This window comes from Littorina saxatilis, unplaced genomic scaffold, assembly GCF_037325665.1.
Source record: "Littorina saxatilis isolate snail1 unplaced genomic scaffold, US_GU_Lsax_2.0 scaffold_289, whole genome shotgun sequence".
NCBI classification, from domain to species: domain Eukaryota; kingdom Metazoa; phylum Mollusca; class Gastropoda; order Littorinimorpha; family Littorinidae; genus Littorina; species Littorina saxatilis.
The window spans coordinates 15,766-38,394 of NW_027129607.1; the positions used below are offsets into that span (position 1 = coordinate 15,766).

The 22,629-nt window shown below is 40.6% G+C and overlaps 1 protein-coding gene and 1 long non-coding RNA gene across 2 annotated transcripts in view; one reads left to right on the forward strand and one right to left on the reverse strand.

Annotated features, from left to right (window-relative positions):
* Positions 1-2,072: 2,072 nt before the first annotated feature.
* On the reverse strand, positions 2,073-10,309 carry LOC138957841 (uncharacterized). The gene is made up of 3 exons (XR_011453200.1): positions 10,059-10,309; positions 2,602-2,742; positions 2,073-2,313 (listed from the first exon to the last, which is right to left on the reverse strand). It is a non-coding gene; the product is annotated as an uncharacterized lncRNA (long non-coding RNA).
* Positions 10,310-10,649: 340 nt separating this feature from the next.
* The window catches only part of LOC138957839 (FACT complex subunit SSRP1-like), an 83,765-nt gene continuing 71,785 nt past the window's right edge, over positions 10,650-22,629 (forward strand). The window contains 3 exon segments of the mRNA XM_070328888.1: positions 10,650-10,802; positions 13,357-13,542; positions 15,585-15,690. Of these exon segments, the coding sequence (XP_070184989.1) occupies positions 10,749-10,802; positions 13,357-13,542; positions 15,585-15,690 (346 nt within the window). The 5' untranslated portion in view covers positions 10,650-10,748.

The following is a 22,629-nucleotide window of genomic DNA, read 5'->3' on the forward strand; positions in this document are numbered from 1 at the left end:
GGTATAACCTTGATGGTATAAAGTTTTTTTACTGAATAATTAGCATGGTATGCAAAGTTAAATGGAACTGGTAAGAACGTAGTAGAAACTACTACCCATAATGATCATGGCAATAGTGCCTGAACATGCATAAACAAACAACAAGAAGAAAAAAGGAAACAAAACAAACAGGCAAATTTCCTTGACTGGGAACTGAACCCAGATCACTTCTGTGGAAGCACTATCATCCTACCACACCAGGTGGGCTTTCGAAGAAATAAGAGGAGTATACAATCTAACGTTGGACTGTGTCGTCCATGATGAAGCGTCATTTAGAATCTTTCATGATCAATATCTGCTACTCATACTCAACAGACATAAATGTCAGCTTGTCAGGTGGTGATGGAAACTGACCATGACTGGCATGAAAACACACAACAAATGGGAGGGATCGGTTCAGAAATGACCATTTGTATGATGTTGACCAAAGTGGCATAATATTATATACATACTCAGGGAGAAAAAAATGAAGACAGAAATAATAGATGGAATGGAAGCTTCTTGCTTTGGCAGCATGCACTGCTGTGCAAACCGGGCCATTTACTTCTAAGCCCCAGCACCGAGTGGTCAGATAAGGGACGACAGCGCGCTGCCTCAGACTAAAAATAAATGTTGGTAATGTGCACTGTGTGGGCTCGCTGTTGAGCACACAGAACCAAGTCCTGACCTGTGACTGGTCCAGAGTGCAAAATTCGAGTTTCTGCCTGCTCTCTGCTGGGGCAAAAACACCTTGTGTCTAATTTTACTGCTACCTCCAAGCAATGCCTTTAGCACTATGGCAGTGTAAACAGTTTCTGTCTCAAACCGCACACAACGTAGGAAGACCTATTCTAGGCACTTGCATGCAATCAATATCATAAACCTGGTTAAAACACTCACACATTCTGTAAATACTGCTCAGTTGTTTTTCACACTGCTAAAAATCACAGACACAGGAAACGGAAGAGCAAAAATAACTGTGAGCCTCATGTTCAATGGTCCGAATGTAAGAAGTTTGGCCAATCACAAAGCTGGTTTCAGAACCACTCCTATCCGCTACAGTGTATTGAGAAGTAAGATATAGTAAATGATGCGCTCGGCTTTTATTTCTTATGAGGAGGAGATACAGAAGACAGAAAAGGCCTGCTCACTCGACAAATCCCAGCAAAAATGTTGATGAAAATTATGACTACCAACTTCCAAAATTAAAATCATTACTATAATAATTGTGATCATTCTTTATTGCAAGACAACTAAAGCAGTGGTGGAGCAGATGACCATAAACCACATTCCGACAATTTACAAGAGTATCGTTGTTAAATACTAAAAGGCCCTTCACATGTCTCTGACAGTGCATACATGTGTTCTCTGCAAGACAGATACATAGATGATTCACACAATGCCACTTCTGCTTTTCTTTCTTTCGCAGTTTCACACACTCTCTCTGTCTTACATGGGGCGGGGATATAGCTCAGTTGGTAGCGCGCTGGATTTGTATTCAGTTGGTCGCTGTCAGTGTGAGTTCGATCCCAGGTTCGACGGAAATTTATTTCAGAGTCAACTTTGTGTGCAAACTCTCTTCGGTGTCCGAACTCCCCCCCCCCCCCCCCCCCCCTGTACACTACATTGGGTGTGCACGTTAAAGATCCCATGATTGACAAAAGGGTCTTTCCTGGCAAAATTGCTTAGGCACAGTTAATAATTGTCTACCTATACCCGTGTGACTTGGAATAATAGGCCGTGAAAGGTAAATATGCGCCGAAATGGCTGCAATTACTGGCCGTATAAAATTTCATCTCACACGGCATCACTGCAGAGCGCCTAGAACTGTACCCACGGAATATGCGCGATATAAGCCTCATTGATTGATTGATTGATTACATTGCAGTGGTGATAACTTGTGTGTGGGAAACCAGCAGCAGATCTAAAATTGCACCGCATAAAAAAGCATAATAGCACAATGATAGGAAGGAATGCTACACATGCAAGAGAAGCTAGCTGCTCCATTTGATTTGACACTGATAAAACATCTTCACTTTTCCTCTACATGTACATTCAGGCTTTCGTCCTTGGATTTTGGGTGACCAAAAAGAGAGGAAAGGAAAGATAAGCAGAGATGTTTATAGTATTGTTACTGCTTGAAGTTGATGATTCTGTTAGTAATTTCACAACAAAGAGATGATTTTGTTAGCCATTTCACAGCAAATAGTGAAAGAGACTTACCCCTGCTTTGGGCCAACCTGATCTTCACTGTCTGTGGTAAGAATTTTCTCAACACCAGACAACTGGCCTTCACTGAAATAAATTGGAACAAAACTAAGCTTTACACAGGTCAGTGACAAGATAACTCGCATGTTTACTTTTTGAAAACAACAAAAAACGTGATCAACATAAAAAAGCCAAATAAACATCCTGTAAAAAAAAAAAAACAAGACACAACCTACAAAATATGAACTTGACAACTGTAAAGTACATGATCATAGAATTATATGGTTCAATACCAATTCCTCACACAATTTTTAATTTTTTAATTTTCAATTCACATTTATTGCACCTTTACATTCAAAACTTAAGTCTTCATACCTCTCAGATTCAGCTGCAGATATTTCTGACATTCCAGGTGTTGGGTGGCCCATGTGAAATAAGTGCGTGGTGGTTGCTGGAGTTGAAGTAAGTACCGGTACCCCTGAGGTACCTGGGACGGGCTCTTTTTCGGAAGCAGCTCTGTAAAATACAACGCACTGTGTCACTCTAAAACAACCTGTATATACCTCCTGCCTGTAGTCGGAGTCGTCGTCATCAGTCAGCAGTCCGGTCAGTCCAGTGTCGTCAGCAAACTTGGTTATGGGGCAGGAGTCACTAGAACTTCTAAAATCTGCTGTGTAGAGAGAAAAAAGAAAAGGTGAGAGTACTGTGCCTTGTGGTGCCCCTGTGTTTGTGCAGATTGTGTCTGAAACTGATTGCCCCCCCACCCTAACATACTGTGGCCTGTTTGTCAGGTAGTCCATAACCCAGAGGATGGTGGCTGCTGGGACATTCATGCTAAAAAGCTTCTCCGCCATTAAATGAGGCTGTATAGTATTAAAAGCGCTGGAAAAATCAAAGAACATCAAGCGAATATAAGAGCCGGGCTTTTCTAAATGAGAGTAGATCTTGTTTAAAACATTCAACACAGCATCATCAACACTCCTGTTTTTCCTGTATGCAAACTGACATGGATCAATAAAATGGATCAAATGGCCAAGTGGTAAGACAATTAGCAACGTATATTTACAAAGCTCTACGATTTCGCACTGATTCTCTGGAAAATGAAAAGGTTGCAAGATGCAGGTCCATAATGTTGCCTTTTCTGCTTATTTTAAACATTGTTCGCTTGTATTATGTGTCACCAGTCTTGTTATGGGCCGGAGGCCTAACAAATAAAATTTCCGACTTCCGACTTCTCTCTCTGTCTCTCTGTCTGTCTGTCTGTCTCTTTGTCTGTCTCTCTCTCTCTCTCTTCTCCCTCTCTGTCCCTCCCTCTCTCTCTGTCTCTCTATCTCTGTCTCTCTCTCTTAGTGTTTTTGTAAGTTTGGCTGTTAAAAACATGTTATTTAAATATAATGTATGATGTCATGTATGTCTAAAAGGGACAGGTTGGAAGATTAGGCATAGCCTAAAACCTTTATCCCTTAGTAATAGTTTTGAATCTGAATCTAAATCTGAAACTAAATCTCTCTCTCTGTCTCTGTCTCTCTGTCTCTGTCTCTCTCTCTCTCTGTCTGTCTCTCTGTCTCTCTCTCTCTCTCTCTTTGTTGCTCTCTCTGTCTCTCTCTTTGTCTCTCTGTCTGTCTGTCTGTCTGTCTGTCTGTCTCTCTCTCTCTCTCTCACTCTCTTGCTTATGCCACAACCCTCGTACAATAGAATAAAATAAATAAATAAAATAAAACATGATTTGATCTCTGTCTCTGTCTCTGTGTCTGCGATGACAAGGTAAGGACTAAGCTGTTCAACTCTTCTTTCCGGAGTATGGGTATTCTAAAACCCGCTTCATCCGATTAAGGATGGACACAAAAGAGCCTATGTGAAATGTATGGGTATTCAGACACCCGCCCCATCGTGACTGTGTAGTCAAACACGAGATCCGGTGAAGGTTAACACAAAAATATACTGAAAGCAGATCACGTCCTATGAGAGAAACCATCTTTAAATGGAATTGTTTTCAGACATAACAAGAAATTCCTCCGAGATAGGAAAAACACCCCCGTCCTTACGATTCTCACTGCCACCAACTGAGAAGGCACTGCTAACAAGTGTGGTTAAAATAAGTTGATTGAGTGGACAAAGAGACAGGCGGAGAAAAAGACAAATCAATATAACTCTTTCTGTAACACCTACTGACCGCATTTTTTGTAAAAACCGTCTCATCTATATAATATAAAACATGCTCAGCACGTGTGGATTAAATAGAGCCGAATATCCGGCTTGAGTGGCGCACTGTACGCCGGCTTCGAACCATGGACCCGTCAAGCTTAGGTCCCTTCCAGACTCGTGGAATGGGAACAGCACGAACATGATTCAGGGGCCATAATGCCATTCCTGATCATATCATGTCGAGTCCCATACTTGTCGACGACGCCCTAGGTACCACATCACAAACAGAACTGTGCAATACACAGGTGTTTTCTACAGACACACTCAAATACACACACACACACAGAGAAGCCGTATATATATATCTATATCTATTGTATAAATATATAGAGATAGATGAGAGTGTATTTTTCGCGTGGCTATAAATTGATTCGACCTTTGCACTTTTACAGTGAGGACAACTTACGGGTCCAAGGAAAGCGTTCTGGACATTGCGATGACCTTCTAAAAATAGCCGGTAACACTGAGAACGCCGGGAATATCCGAAAAACCAAAATCCACCAATAACTCCCTAACCGTGTGTTTGACTGGTCCCAATTTTTGTAAGGACCGTCTCAGGAATATATCGAACCTGTTCACCAAGTTTGGTGACGATCGGTCCGTTCATTCTTGAACTGTAGTTGATCCCCCAAAAAAACCAAAATCCACCAATAACTCCCTAACCGTGTGTTTGACTGGTCCCAATTTTTGTAAGGACCGTCTCAGGAATGTATCGAACCTGTTCACCAAGTTTGGTGACGATCGGTCCGTTCATTCTTGAACTGTAGTTGATCCCCAAAAAAACCAAAATCCACCAATAACTCCCTAACCGTGTGTTTGACTGGTCCCAATTTTTGTAAGGACCGTTTCAGGAATGTATCAAACCTGTTCACCAAGTTTGGTGACGATCGGTCCGTTCATTCTTGAACTGTAGTTGATCCCCCAAAAAACCAAAATCCACCAATAACTCCCTAACCGTGTGTTTGACTGGTCCCAATTTTTGTAAGGACCGTCTCAGGAATGTATAGAACCTGTTCACCAAGTTTGGTGACGATCGGTCCGTTCATTCTTGAGATCTACTTGCGAACACAAACACACAAACAAACAAACAAACAAACAAACACACAAACAAACAAACAAACAAACACATCGAGTGAAACCTATACACACCCCTATACCGGGGGTGTAATTACATTGTGAACTGAAAACTTGGAAAGCTAGTTTCTTCAATACAAGGTTCCACTGTACAATTAGCTGCCTGTAAGATAAGTTTCACAGTATTTGCCTGTACTGTCAAGATGTTTTGGCATGATCAGTCACAAATAACACTTTTGGAAAGCACTTTGTGTCATCATTCCTGGTTTAAATGTTTGTGTTATGGAAGTTTTCTGAATTATGTGTCCCTGATTTTTATCTTATGTTGTAATACAGGCTTTGTGTTTGTATTCATGTGTGTGTTACTTTGTATGTGAAGGAAGCTTTGAAGAATCAGCTAATATTGAGCTCCTTATTTTCTATTTCTTATCAAATAACCAAAGGGAAGTAATCGCTCAATGCATACGACATGTGTAATAGAGTAAGCGAGAGTTGTACGGAACCTTTCCTCCTGGCACCTGAGAGAATAACATGCATTGAAATGAACATTGAATTTGTTCTGTTTAAAACCAGTCTTGATCTAAGGACTAAGTCCGGTCGAGAATAAAAGCTGGTTCTTGTATATGACTGTGTAGGTAGGTGTTAGTTGGAGTGCCTTGGAGAATGATGAGCATATGAGCTTGCGGTGATCATCCTTTTTTGAGGATGAAAGTCGCTTGTTCATTTCAATGCTTGTTATTCTCTCAGGTGCCAGGAGAAAAGGTTCCGTACAACTCTCGCTTACTCTATTACACATGTCGTATGCATTGAGCGATTATTTCCCTTTGGTTATTTGATATCTTAACATCGCTCTGCCTCATTCTGTTTGACTTTCTATTTCTTATTTTCTGCCTTTCATGGCACTTTTTCAGTACCATGAGGATGAGTGTAAATAAATTAAAAACATGTACCTATAGTATAAATAAGGGGAGAACTGAAGGAAAATGGCTGTCGTGTGTTCAGGTGGCTTCAGACTATGTACACTAACTAATGATTTGATAAATTGTTGTTAGTTTCAGGGAAACTCTGTTGGACCTGGGCTGCAGAGGAGAGGTAGCAAATGCAGCCAAGCAGATCGAGTCTCATCTTTTGAAGGAAGGGAAGGCGCATCACTTGTTTATGCCTGGTGATGGATCACCGAGGACGTCAGCACAGCACTGGGAGTCCTTACAAAACACATTGCCTTTCGCTGCATATATATTCAGAGATAGTCGAAAAGTCGCAGCATTGTGAATACAAATTGTATTTTGAGTGTTGATAATTATCACTAATTGATGGGGCGGGAATGTAGCTCAGTCAGTAGCGCGCTGGATTTGTATCCAGTTGGCCGCTGTCAGCGTGAGTTCGTCGCGTCCACACGTTTGGCGAGAGGTTTATTTCTCAGAGTTACCTTTGTGTGCAGACTCTCCTCGGTGTCCGAACACCCCCGTGTGTACACGCAAGCACAAGACCAAGTGCGCACGAAAAAGATCCTGTAATCCATGTCAGAGTTCGGTGGGTTATAGAAACACGAAAATACCCAGCATGCTTCCTCCGAAAGCGGCGTATGGCTGCCTAAATGGTGGGGTAAAAACGGTCATACACGTAAAAGCCGTGGGAGTTTCAGCCCATGAACGAACAAACAAAATCACTAATTGATCAGCATTACATGGTTTTGTATTTTAAAACAAATGTGACTATTTCTTTAATACGCAAAGGGTTTCTTATTATATTTGTCCTAATCAAAAATGTTAAATGTGTCAAAATGCCATCAAATTCAAAATGTAAAGCCTACTAGGTAGAATATGATTAATAATTTTAGTTGTGACTAAGTAAGTGTATCTTCTTCTTCTTCTGCGTTCGTGGGCTGAAACTGCTACGTACACTCGTGTTTTTTGCACGAGTGGAATTTTACGTGTATGACCGTTTTTTACCCCGCCCTTTTGGCAGCCATACGCCGTTTTCGGAGGAAACATGCTGGGTATTTTCGTGTTTCTATAACACACCGAACTCTGACATGGATTACAGGATCTTTTTCGTGCGCACTTGGTCTTGTGCTTACGTGTACACACGGGGGTGTTCGGACACCGAGGAGAGTCTGCACACAAAGTTGACTCTGAGAAATAAATCTCTCGCCGAACGTGGGGACAAACTCACGCTGACAGCGGCCAACTGGATACAAATCCAGCGCGCTACCGACTGAGCTACATCCCCGCCCCAGTAAGTGTATCTAAATTTAATTACGCATTTTCACTAAGATTGTGAATGTTTATAAAAATTGAAAATTGTTGAATAACATAATATTTTGATGAAACAGTTTGTTTTTGAGTTTCTGCTTGCATGGTTTGAGTGAGTGTTGTTGTCAGAGTGCCTGAAAATATGAGCAGCTAAAAACCTGCTTTATAAAGAGCATAAACAATCCGGAATACGAATGGAATACGCATGCGATACGCATGCGGTAGACCTGCGTTAGAGGTGCGTGTCATGCTCGATATACAAGCAAAAAACGCATGCGTATCGCACGAAACAAAAGTTACAGAATCGTATGCGTATCGCATGCGTTTCACGCATGCGATACGCACGCTTTCACGCATGCGATACGCATGCATAATGTTTGTTGGGTGATCAGTTTTCACTGATTCAAACATGCAAATTATACCAACCAAAAACGCATGAATAAAATATAAAATAGATATATATCCTCGTCGATGTGCCTTCACTGATCAAAAGACAGGATGAGGACTAGTGAAAAATATCCCTTTGCTTCCGCTGCCATGCGTTAGAAGCACCACTGCACGCATCAGTGATTTGAGAATAAGGATCTACGCTGTTGCAGTCGGGTCCACGCTCCCATTTTCTTTTTAACTAGACCTCCATAAATTCATGCACAACTGCTCGACGACGCAACAAAAGAAGACAAAAAACAGCGGTGCACCGCACTGACCCGTGACCGCCGGGTAAATGGTTCATTAATTATTCACTGTGCTGTGAGCATAAGTGCAACCATTCGGATGCATTTTTGTGTTGTGGAAACGCTTGTATCAAGGCCAACACTAAAATGTCAAATGTTAGCGTGTCATCTGCGATATTTTGTCTCCCTATTCGTGTTCGTATCAAACACGTCGGCAAGAGAGAAAGCTAGACTGTAGCTGTGTCAGCGTGCACGTGTGGTGTAGGTCGAGGTGGAGGGGGTGAACAGGCCGCAAACTGAAAATGATGCATATGTTCTGCGCGAACTTAGAATCCGGTTTCATTCTAGAATGGACCGGGTCCAGGTTGGAATTCTAACCCTGCGCAAGTACAGGGGTGCCATTCTAGAATGAAACCCTTGAATAAAGGGGGCCGTAATGTTTGTAGGTAAGACAGAGTTGTCTTCCCTTGAATTATCTCCACCTGCACCTTCCCTTTGATAAAATGGGGCTGATTTGTCTACCCCTGAAAAAATCCTTTGGCGATCTTGCGATGTCATGTCATGTCAAGAAAGTTGACACTCCTGAGTACGCAATAAACAAAGGCAGACCATAGCAAGGGGGACTACCAGGGCGGTATTGTTTGCAGGGCAGTTGTTTTTGTGATGAGAGCCGGTTGCGGCCGCTTGCAATGTCAGCGCTGTCTCCCTCTCGGAAATGTCCGGTTTTTTGACAATTTTTTTGACAGACAGACAGACAGACGGTCAGACCGACTAACCGACAGACAGACCAACAGAAGGACAGAGTGAGTTATAGAGCTGTTGTCACAGGTTTAAAAAAAAGTTGACATTATATCTTCACAATTCAGAAGACCAACTTCATGTATATGAATAAGATTAAAAGTTACAAGCGAGATCGGCAAAACACTGTCAGTCCGGAAATTTCCGTTCGTAGCGATCAGTGCTGAGTGTCTCTCAAAATCGTAATCACTTTCAGAACATCACAATCCCAATTCACGATGTCTTTGAGTAAAGTGTAAAAAACCCGAGAAAAAAAACCCAACCAAACACACAAAAAACAAAAACAAACAGAAAATCCACATTTGTGGCTTTGGCTGTGTGATAGTCTAACTGAAATGACTATTCCAACTTGGACCCAAATTCCAACCTTGCGCACGGCCGATTCTAGAATGGACCAGCAACAAGGGTTTCATTCTAGAATGGCACCCCTGTACTTGCGCAGGGTTAGAATTCCAACCTGGACCCGGTCCATTCTAGAATGAAACCGGATTCTAAGTTCGCGCAGAACACATACACAGAAGAAATCGTCTGCTGTAATACTGCAAAACCCAAATGAAATCACACAATATCTCCCGTCGAAATCAAAGCCACACTAAACACTCTCTATTATTTACTATCAGCTGTCGTTGCATTACAGTGATTCAACACACTGAAGCAGACGACAAAGTCGGTCAACCGCAAGCGTGCACCATGCTGCCACGTAGAATCTCGGACCCAATTATAGGTCCGTGGTAGAATGTAGGTCCGTGATGCTGCATTGTTTTCCTTCGCTATTTCCCTCCCGCTTATTTCACAGCACAAAGAAACCCACGCGTTCGTTCCATACCTTCAAGCGAGCGTTGATGACATCAAAATCGTTCACAAAGATGATTCGTGTTCAGTTTCATCTCATCTTTCCACACACAAAATTGCCGAAGCTTCTGAGTGTCACCAGAACAAAACACTTCTCAGCAGCAGACGTTGACACCCCTTTATCGCACGATTGAACCATGCTTGTGACGTCACATAAACATTTCTTAAAATAGATCTCGGGATCAATTTTATTTTCCTACTTTACGGTCGAAACTGGAGGCATACATATATGCTGGCGCTTCTTTACTAATTGGTTTTTGCAACGATTTTGATTCGACATATACTTTATTCAACGACCGACAAGACTTGAGTGTTACGCTTGCAAAACAAAAGTAGGTTTGGATCAGCCACAGTTTCGCGCCATATTGCCTTGTGTCTGCATATGGTACCCGAAAGGGTCTTACTGATGGTTCATTTTCGTAATAAAACAAAGAGCGAAAGGGTCTTTAACAAAGTTCGTGACCGCACCGTAACCATTTCTATATTCACCAGAAAGTTTAGAAAATTCTGTGCATATTTACTTAGTATTGCAAAAACCATGAGTCGAAAACTATTCTTTCCATCTACCGATCTAGCCGGAAGTCCTTACGATCCACAGTAGTCCCCTTCCATGCTGACAGCGTAAAACGAAGAAATTACCGCCACCGCATCGAATTTCAGGAAAATGAGTGACATTCAAGAATATCCGGACGTTGTCCAGGAAGTCAGAGGAGCTTTGGTAAATACTTGATGGATTTGTCGTTGGCAGGATTTGGTACACTCTCTCACTATCCACATCTCACTTCATTCGCTCGCTCTCTCGCTCGCTCTCTCTCTTTCTTTGGCTGACGGTAACAGTATTCATCCTTCAGAGTAGACCAAATAGAGTCCTTACGATGATATCACAAAAGTTCTTCAAGTAATGGTAATTAAAGTAAAGATATAATGTCATCACAAATAAAAACTTCAAGGCAGATTCGAGATCTTCTGTGTGTATCACTATCAGTATATAACCGAGTTCAACCACAGGCGGAGGTATCGTCCACTGGACTACTACTATCACAGAAAGACTACAAGGTACGTCACTCACCTTCGAGTCTTCTGTGTTCTTGGAGTCGCTTCCTGGGGAAAAATATTGTTCAAGACGGTTTGCCTCTTCCTACAGTCTGTGTAAGGTCAAATAAATACAGTTGAATGATTGTTTGAACTCTATGTACCTTTACTTTTCAGCTTCCGTCCGCTGCAGGTTGTTTTTACCTTGCGTCAAATCATGCAGTCCGCACCGAATATGCATACCGGACTGAAGCTGAAAAGTAAAGGTACATAGAGTTCAAACAATCATTCAACTGTATTTATTTGACCTTACACAGACTGTAGGAAGAGGCAAACCGTCTTGAACAATATTTTTCCCCAGGAAGCGACTCCAAGAACACAGAAGACTCGAAGGTGAGTGACGTACCTTGTAGTCTTTCTGTGATAGTAGTAGTCAGTGGACGATACCTTCCGCCTGTGGTTCAACTTCAACTAATTAATAAGGCCTAAAAAAAAAATAGGTGTGGTTACGGTAACCCGACCTACCCTATTTTTAGGGGCCGACCCTATAACTTTTTATTACATTTGTCAAAAAAAAAAAAAAAAAAAAAAAACGAGTGCAGAAAAAGTTAAAGCGCCCGAGTCGCACACTTATTTCCCTGTCAAGTAGGTTTAATTTGTACACATTAGAAAAAAAAGTTAACAAAAAAAAAAGGGGATTGCCTACCTTCCTACCCTATTTTTTTTGGCTATGTTACCGTAACCACACCTATTTTTTTTTTGGCCTAACTTGAAATTATAAAGTGATCATTAGTTTTCGGTGGTGCAAAGGCTCATTTTGATCACACAATCTAACCTTGCCTTTGTACAAATGATACATCATAGATCCAGCAAAATTGATGATCTACAGAGTAGACACATCAGAACACAACATATGAGAACACAATACTGTAAACATGACTAGTGATTCAGTGAAACTGCACACACACTGACAGACACAGAAGCAATGCATCACTGTGTAACAGGTCGTGAATTGCTATTCCACTATTCTTCAAGTTGTTGGGTGAAGTTGGCCATTGACATTGTAATGTATCGCCGATCAGGTGTCCGTTCAAGCATCAGTCTCAGAATTAGTATAAAATTACAAATGACTAAATAGAGAAACTTCCACAATAGATTACTTCCACAACTTCTCAGAAACGCACACATTTTATGTAACCATACCAAGGAAAAACAGTCACATCACATTTCAATAACTGCCAGACAGTACCAAGTTTGCTTTGAGTTTGGCCAGTGGTCATGGAAGTAGAACTTGCTTCACAACTAACCTCCAAAAGACCTCAGTCATTCTGGGAGAAGAAGCACGAGTGGGTATTTGCAGCTGCTTGGTACAGTAATCAACGAGTTGTCGTCATTGTTTAAGTTATTTACACAACGAACAACACGGGTCGAACATGCAGTCATGCAGACGACATTTTGTAGGCAATTTCATTTCAGCCTAATCACTCGGAGTGTCAAATGCCGTCATTCAAATAGTCCCCTCGATTCTAATACAAACTTTACTTGTGAGGGTATTAAAAGTCGAACTCACGTTTAGCTAACGATTTTATCTGAATTTCGATTTCAATGATTGGGATTTCACCGAATTAACTCCAGTGGAATCAAGGGACATTTTTGTGAGAGAGAGAGAAAGAGAGAGCGATCGAGACAGACACTGAGACAGTGATTCAAGGCGCACAACTCTAGTACACTGTCAGATACCGCGCTGAATCGCCGTTTTTGAGAGAGCGATCGAGACAGTGATTCAAGGCGCACAACTCTAGTACACTGTCACTGTCAGATACCGCACTGAATCGCCGTTTTTTGGGTGCCGGTGCAGCAGCCGGGTCATCAAAAATGTCCCTTGATTCCATTGGAGTTAATTCGGTGAAATCCCAATCATTGATATCGAAATTCAGATCAAAACTGTCGCTTGCAGCAGCCATTGTTGTTACAGTTTGAGTCAACGTTGTATTCTTCCGCAACAGGGTCCAATCGTCTAGGTTTCAAATGATGTCATGTTCTAAAAATAAATTCTGGTATTGATTATTTTTTAACCCTCTTTATTCAAACATCGAATAATCCACGTGTGATTTTTGGGTGTAAAGTAGTTCGTTCTAATTTCTCACTTGTCTAAAAATAATCAACTAGATTTAATCCACTCCTCGGTTGCATTACAGGAGTTGTATAATGATAAATAATATGATATTGTGCCTGTGCAGAATCCAGGGAGGTTAAAGCTTCAGCGCAACAGCGTCATTTTCAAGAACAACAAGACAGGCAAGGTGGACCAGTTCCAGAGCTCGGAGGTGGAGAAATGCCAATGGCTGAAGCGGGCCCGGGGACTCTGCCTCAAACTGGTGCTCAAGACGGGCAGCGTTCACAGATATGATGGCTTCAAAGAGGCGGTGAAGAACTGAGCATAATTTGCTTAATTTAAAATGAAATAAAAAAATGTTAGGGACGAAAGTTTCGATCTTCATTTAACTTTTAGAAAATTATGTTTTGGTGGTTTTCCTGATTTTCAGGATGTTCAATTGAAATCATAAAAAAACAGTTGCTAAAATCATATCTAATAAACAAAGGGAAGTAAGCGCTCCAAATGCATCTGACATGTGTAATAGAATAAGTACGAGTTATTCAGAGCCATTCTCCTGGCACCTGAGAGAATAACTTGCATTGAAATGAACAAGCGACTTTCATCCTCAAAATCTTACTCAAGACGGGCAGCGTTCACAGATTAAAATGTTAAGCTCCCAGTTACCTTTGAGGCAACCCTGTTGTTACAATGTATGTGTTTGTGTGTTTGTTCTCTATAAAAAGCAGTCTTGATCTAAGGACTATGTCCGGTCAGAAAGACAAGCTGGTTCTTGTGTATGACTGTGTACTTTAGTCACTTAGTGTTAGTTAAAGTGTCTTGGAGAATGATGCTTGTTATTCTCTCAGGTGCCAGGTTCCCAATAACTCTCACTTACTCTATAGTCTATTAGTATTACAATTTACACATGTGCACATATATGTGACCCCGCACCACCAAATCAGTCTTAGGTAGATTTTGAAGGTTTTGAGATTATTACATTTCCAAAAACTACAATTTTTGCTGATTATTTTGATACCAGAATGATTGTTGTAACCAGATTGTAACTCAAAAATTGTAGAAGTTATGGCGGTTTGGAGTCAACACCTCCATCGCGAGCCTTTCTAAGAAAACAGTCTTAGAAGTTTGTGTACACTACTCCCACACTTTCTCCTTAGCAACATGGTCTTAGAATTACCCAATCTTCTTGATTTTTTGCCAAAAGTTTGGGGATGCATCTCTGCACATTTTAATCCATAAGTGTAATGATGTGTTGATTTTAAGTGATTGTGCACCCCCCTTCCCCCAACCCTAAAAAACCCCCGCCCCAAACAAACATACTGGAGCGAACGTCACACAATGGCTAAAAAGTATCCAATACTTTGAATTTGACATATAATGTGGTTAGAAATGGCTACAAATGTATATATGAAAGTCTCGCTACAAATGTATATATCAAAGTATAGATCCTCACTCCTAATTGGTTAGAATCAAACGATTGTTTATGTCACGTTTTCTGAGGCTGGCTCGCTCAGCGTGTGTCATACACACACGGAGAGCACAGCCCGCGAAAGGCCAAGCGCATCCGGTTCTGTACATAATAAATGCGATATGTAGGGGTTCTGCAAAGGTTAAGGGTATTTCTGTTTGCTCAAAGATGGGTCGATTTGGGCGTGTTTATGATCATAATTGATAACTATAATTAACTATAATTAATTATTTCACCCACTTACAATCACCTTTGATTAAAAAAACCGATACCAAACGATAGATAAATGTTTGAAGACTTCATTGCACACCAAATCTCAATATCACCCAGGTTGACCCCCTGCACTGTTATTCATGTGTAGCTCACTGTGCGGGTTGCGAGTTAAGACTGATTCCAAGAAAAGGGTCACATATGTATTTAGAGTGCTTACTTCCCTTTGTTTATCAGATCTCTAAACAGCGCTCTGCTTCATTTGTTCAAGATTCTCTTGAGAAAGTCGAAACTACGGATAGTAGCTACCGATAGTCTAATCTGCAGGCAGATTTTCCTGATTATTGAACATGATTGACTTTCTTTGTAAGTTTATTTTCTTTTTTTTTTCAGTTAATTTGTTATTGTGTTGAAACTGTTTATGTAGCTGTTATGTTATGTGATTTGAAAGATAAGTGTTTATTCAGAGGTAAGCACTAGTCGATAAATGCCATGGCCATGTTGAATACATTTGTTTTTTTGTGATGACTTTGTAAATAATTCATTAATTGTCAGACGAATGGTAATGCCCACACCTTCCATTTTGAACAATGTTTGACTTCATGAATTGTTGTCATTTACTTGTATTATATGTTTCACTTTCAATGATCTTGTTGTGTTGTTTGTTTGTTTAGGACTTTGATCGGTTAAACAAGTTTCTAGAAGAATACTACGAGACACCCCTGGAAAAAGTAGACATGTCCCTAAAAGGATGGAACTGGGGTCTGGCCAGGTTTCAAGGTAAGCAGATGGATTGCATTAGTTTTGTACCTTAAGATTAGACAGACCGGGGAACCCATACGCAGACCTGTTTACCAGTACGATTTGGGCGTATTTTGTACGCCAAATTATTATCAGTACGCAAATACGCGACACACGCACAAAATACGCATAAGAAAAGTCTAGAATACGTTTTCCGGTCTTGGTGTGTTGATTACGGGATGGTACAACTGATACCGGTTTCGGTCGAAGGGAGATAACCATGACAGCGAGTCTTCAGCTGTGGAAACCTTGTTCAGTTGTTGGCACGTGCGATCGTCTGGACAATCGTGGCAAAATGAAGCGGTAAAATGTGCCAGTTTCGGATGACTGTCCCAAGTCTAAACAGCAGAAGCAGCAGATTTTCTTGGAGAAATATAAGAAAGAGCCAGGAATTGTGGAGTCTACTATGGGAAAAAGTCATGCACACTGCAAGTATTGTAAATCAGATTTCTCCGTTGCCCATGCTGGGAAATATGACATTGAACGACACTGCAGTTCCAAAAATTACATGCACAAGGTTGCTGCAAAGAAATCCGCTGAAAGCTGCCAAGGAATTATGAAGTTCATTCCCGCAAAGCAAATCCTGCCAGAAGAAAAGGCTGTAGTCCGTGCTGAAGCAATGTTTTCTGAGATGATTGTAAAAATGAACTTGCCACTGTCAACCGCAGATGTTAATTCACGAAATTCATCTTTTCATTATCAATCTGCTTGGAAGACGCTGGTGATAATGTTATAAACTGACAGGTAAATAAAATTGTTTTATCCCTGTTGTATCGGAAGGAGTTAAATTCTGAAGATGTTCACAAGACATGCTATTCTTACACAAACACGTTTGCACCCACGCGTACGTTTTCCCTAGCCCATATGGCTTTGCTTGCAAAGTACACCAACTTTTTGAAAAATACACTCGACTTTTTGAAAAAGTACTCTTGCCTCAGGTTTAGGGTAAACAGGTCTGCATACGATTTCGCTGTATTTTGTACACATGATTGTCTAGAATACGAGCAGAACGGTCAGTGAAAAATAAATACGACGAGAAACATTCCTAGACTACTTTTCTTTACAAGCGCATCCCAAAGCCGATCCAGTATTTTAACACATGATTACAGTTTTTGTCACTAAAACATTAAAAGAAGCACATGCTTTAAATGTATTCATAAACTTAATTATCTGTGTGACAGACGCGTGTGAAATATGTTTGAATCGTGGATGTACAAATGTTGTGTGGAGTACACTCATTTTTCTGAAAATACACCAAGTTTGCTTGAGAATACAGTGGAACCCCTCTCTAGCGACCTTGAAAATGTTGACAAAAATCGGTCCTTATGGAGGGGGGTCCTTACAGAGGGAGGGGGAGGGGTCAGGGGGCCACAAAGAAAGTCACCTCAGATTTTTTAAAAAAAAGAACACAGAGAAGTTTGAGTTGCTGACGACCGTTTCCTCAAGCAAACTGCTTCGATTTCCAGACCTGTTTACCCTTACGATTTTGGCGTAATTTATTACGATTTTCTGCAAAAAATACGCCATTCCGCTATCCGTGTCAAGACTACGATTTTCGAAACGTCCAGGTTACGTTTTCCGTCGCTGTCCGCTTCCGATCCAACATTTTAAAATCTTGTCCGTGTTCCGATCCGTAAATTTTAACCAACGTTCTGCCAACATGAAGAGAAGTCGAGAATCGAGTGCCTCGGAAAAAGAAGACAACCCCTCTTAGAAGAAACCTCCAACCAACCAGAAATTTCGAAAAGAATACACCGAAAAGTGGACGTTTCTAGGACCTTCGTCGAAGGGTGCTCATCACGTCTAATGCAAACTGTGCTACAAGGATTTTGCGTGCTCGCACGGGGGGGAAAATGACTGCTTCAAGCACACCAAAACGCAGTATCACAAAGATGCTGTCGGTCGTTCAACTGCCGATGGCACTGCCCAGAGAACTCAGCCAGCCATTACAGGCTTTGTTGCACCAAAAAAAGATGAGACAGGGCCAGTATCCGATCTGAAGCGGCAAGTTACTCGTGCAGAGCCAGAGGTGACAATGTGTGAGATGATCGCTGAACTCAACCTGCCTCTAGCGACTGCAAACTCCCTTTCACAGGCTTTTCGTGGCATATTCCCGGATTCCAAAATCGCCAAAGGTGGGGTGCTAAGCTTACTTTTTAACCAGGTGTCCATTATAATAATTTATTATTTTTCTTTGTTTTCCACTTGACACGTCTTGGCAGTCAGAAATATGGGTAGTGGTGTAAAGTAACTCATGACAGTGGCTTTGAGTTTGAAACAAGGACTTAAAAGATGAAGCGGGACTTTTGAAGACTTTTTTCTTCTCAGTTATGTAAGGTGTTACTTTCAGTTATTCAGTTACTGAGAGGAACATAAATGATTAAAATGTTTAAAAAAAATTAAAAAATAAAATTTTATTTTTGATTAATTCACATGTTTGGCATTGTTTTTTTCATGTGCTTTTGATATGATCTTCTTTGAAATTATGATGACTACAAAAACTGACTGATGTGTTTTGTTTGTGAATGATGGATATATGTGTGAACAGCTCAGATCATGGGTAATTTTAACACCATCACATTTAAATGCTTATTTTATAGCCATCCATTGAATTGAGAAGAAAACAAAGCATACTAAACTGCTAAGCATGAATCAAACAATAAGAAAATAAAAAGAACCAACAGCATCGTTTTGTATGTGTGGGTAGTAAACACGTTTTATTTCCAAAACACGGCGGAAAATGGCGACAAATTTGTTGCACAGCGACAGGTCACTTTTTTCAACCAAGGCCAGTACTTTCAGACATGACAAAGGAAAGCAAATATGGCCTGAATAATAAAGTTATAGTGTTCCTTTGCGTGTCTGAGTGATAAACTGTTTTAACCAACTATCTTCTGAAACGTAATTGCACTCAGCAGATTTGTCTTCCGCTCATAACTTTCGTGTCACACGGTCTTTGCGACAAACAGATAGATCGCATTCTCGCAGAAAATCATTGACAACACAGACCAGTCATTTTTAGCATTGTATTATAGTGTGTTTTAAGAAAGAAAAACATTATAGTATCGGCAGAACACGACCAAATGAGTTTTCGTGTCACAGCGTTATGGGCGTGAATTTTTTTAGACTTTTTGTTCTCACACTGTAGCAAAAATCATTGACAACACAGACAAGTCAGTTTTAGCATAGACATTGGGAAGGGCTACTATTATAGTGTGTTTTAGGAAAGAAAAACATTATAGTATTGGCAGAACACGACCAAATGAGTTTGCGTTATGGGCGTGAGATTGGTTTTTTTCACACTGCAGATCATATCTCAAAAACTACAGAGTGGATCTTTATGAAATTTGATATGGATATTTTTGACTGGATTTTCTCATAGAAAGTTTTTCCGTTTATTGATAGGACAGTTTGATGACGTCATATTTTACCGTTTGCCAAAAGGTCGAGGCAGCACTTTCACAGTTACAGTTTTTCATCAATTTGATCGAATTTCTTATCACACAATCTCAGATCTAGGCCGGATTATGGGATTGCATTTCACCTTGGTCACTTAAAGTTTTGTTATTGAAATGTTTGTTCGAAATATGTCATTTTTTCAAATTTTTAAAAACTAATATTTGAAACAGAAAATTTATATTGGTGTATTCCCTATTGCGTCCTGTATCTAAAACTATATAGTTTTGTTGTTTTGTATTGATAATTATGCTTAAAAATGAAGAAAACCGGAAAATAACCACTATCTTTATTTATGAAAAAAGACACTTCAAAACAACTTCTATCTATTCCTTATCATTTTCTGATTCCAAATATATATAGTTTCATGGTGTTTGACGTTGAAAATATGCTCAAACTTAACAAACTCGGATCGTTGAATGGAAATTATACTTCCAAGCTCCAAAAGCACGTCATTTCAAGTGTGGAACACGCTCATGACGTCATACTGAAAGGTGATAAATTATGGCTTCACCTTGCGATGTTTCATTTCAAACATGGTAACATTTTTAAAGGGGTTTCTTTCTCAGATTTTTGTTTGCCCTCTGTCTGTCTCTCTATGTCTCCGTCTGTCTGACTGATTCAATTAAAATGTGTAATTACTTAGTTTTGCAAAAGTCAAACTAAGTATGATATACCTAATTGATTCAGGTCTCTAAATTCTTATTGTAAAATTGTGAGTTTTATTCAAAACAAATTTAATTGGTGTTTTAAACTCAATAATGGGGCATGCTGTGATGAGTAGAAGAATGTGTGTTTACGAGCAGAAAAAGCCCATCAAAGTCAAGAATCGTGTTTTTCTTTTTCTATTTTCACCTTGTAGCTTCATACAGACACTAAGCAACAGTGTAGTACCACTTCCAGTGCAATATCTTGTACTTTAATTTTGACCATCTGTGTAACACTTTATTGACCCATGATCTGAGCTGTTCACATGTGCATGATTGCGTTTCGAAGACACAGTTGTCATGTGCGTTGTAATTGGCGACGAATGCTGGGTGATTACTATTTTTGTGCCAGGATTACTATTTTTGGGGCTGAGCATTACTCCAAAACACTTATGGGGGTAAACAGGTCTGGATTTCATGTTTGACATTGTCGATGGTGTCCACCAGTTCTGGTGCATGTTTCAATGTAAAAAGAGTTACCCAGGGTTCGTACAGGTCATGGAAAACCTGGAAAGTCATGGAATTTGATTTTTAATTTTCCAGGCCTGGAAAGTCATGGAATTTCAATTCAAGTCATGGAAAGTCATGGAATTTAACAAAAATTAACCTTTAGCACGCCAGCAGCAATTTTCGTTGCCCAGCCATTCCCCCCCCCCCCCCCCCTTTGCCAGCCAGCAGCGATTTGCGTCGCCAGCACAAGGCTTGTTCGTATGACCAACTTCTCGTTCGTATTTGCATACGAGAATAACGGTATTTTTAACGGCACTTGAGCCAAAGCGAGGCTCACTTCCTTCCGTTATCTCGTTGTGTCGTCTGCGCTGCATTTGAGTCGGTTTCTTCGAAGTTTTCTGCTTTTGTTTTTGCATCGATAAAGTACTTTAGCGCTTCAACAAGCAAGATGGAAGATGATGAGTTTGAAACTTTCTTTCGAGTTGTTTCTTGACAACAAAAAGTATGCGGAACTGGAACGAATTACCGAGGAAGATCTTCGCAATGAACTGTGTATCGCGGTGAAAAAAATGACAGTTCGTCAAGTCACAGTGACGGTTACGAAACGGAATTTACGAAAGTGCAGATGGATACAAACAGTGGCTGGTCCAGTTTAGTGAAATGACAGGACCAGCAAACATTACCGATAATCTGACTGTGTAGCAAGTGCTTGACTTGCTTGTCGAAGAGACACTGCGTAGAAACTGACTCAAATTCAGTGCAAAGCAAGCCAGTGTCAAAACTGGCAGTGACAAGACGTAAAAAGTTTGCGTGTTCGGAAATGGCGACCTGTGGATCTAGTCATGGAAAATGTTATTGAGGCTCATGGAAAGTCATGGAAAAGTCATGGAATTTTGTTTCTAAAAACCAGTGGGGACCCTGGTTACCGTATTTGACGGATTACAAGACGCACCGTTTTATAAGCCGCACCCCCGACTTTAAAGAAAAAAAGGGACGAAAAATATCACACACACAATTTGTAACCAACACACACATGTAGTCCCGCCCGGAATACGCTTTTTTGTGATGATTTACGACTTTTGCGCACATTTCGAGCAGACGAAAACACAACATGGCGGCTCTCGCTCCTCCAACTAGCGAGACACAAAAAAACGAAATCTCGTGCGTGCGAGACTAAGATACATCCGGTGTTTCTCTGTACGCTATCTTGTCACGACGACTTGTTGACAAACGAAGATTCGCGAAAGAAAGAGAAAAGCGCCGAGTCTTGAGTAGAGAGCTAATAAAGTACCGGTGATCGCTAATCGAGCGAAATGAAAATCCGCGGCGACTTCCATTAGGTGAATGCTATTCAACTGGTTATAACCGGTTTGTCAGTGATGCGTTACGCTGACTGAGAGTCTTGGCTTTGTCTGACCACAGGCGGAGGTATCGTTCACTGGACCACCACTATCATAGTAAGACTACAAGTAGTCTTAATATCATAGTGGTGGTCCAGTGAACGATACCTCCGCCTGTGATCTGACAAAGTCGTTACACAAGCTGTTAGGTCGGTCCTTAGACGTTAGAGCGGGGTGGTCGCTACACTGGTGACAACTATATAAGGAAACACATCGGTTAAAAAAAAGGGTCGTTGTGGCGGGGTAGTCGTTAGAGAGGGGGTCCTTGTGAGACTCTAAGTGTAAAACAGGGGTTCCCAGGTCTGATTAGAACTTTTTGCACTGTTGTTCCCATTTTCTAAATGATCAATTAGGCCCCCCAAAAAAAGTTGTATGTTTCTGGTAACATGGCTACAAAAGATAGGGTAGGTTGGTTGGGATTTTTATTTTTATTTTTATTTTTTTTGGTCAGGGTAGAAAATAACTGTACAGTGACGCAAAGAGACTGGACTTACTATACAAAGAGAAAGACAACACATTACAAAACAAATGAGACAAAAGGGATGCGGGGTTATACCCCTTGTGTCGTCTGCCGTCTGTTACTTTTGTTTTGACGCTTTTTTTTTATTTTTTTATTTTTACAAATGCAATAAAAAAAAAAAAGTCTAGGGTCAGCGGGAAAAAAAACTAGGTAGGGTCGGGTGACCAGAAACATACAACTTTTTTTTAGTGGCCTTATTGGTCTTGGATTGAAAAAATGTATGGGTCCAAATGACCTGACCCTGTCCGCTTTGTAGGAAAATGTACTGTCAAAAGACCTCATGCATGTCAAAACTATCTGACGGTTGACCAGCCAGGGGTCAGACCAATGCACTGTATTAATATTAATAAAAAGGTATACGTCAGGATGAAAAAATTGTTGGGTT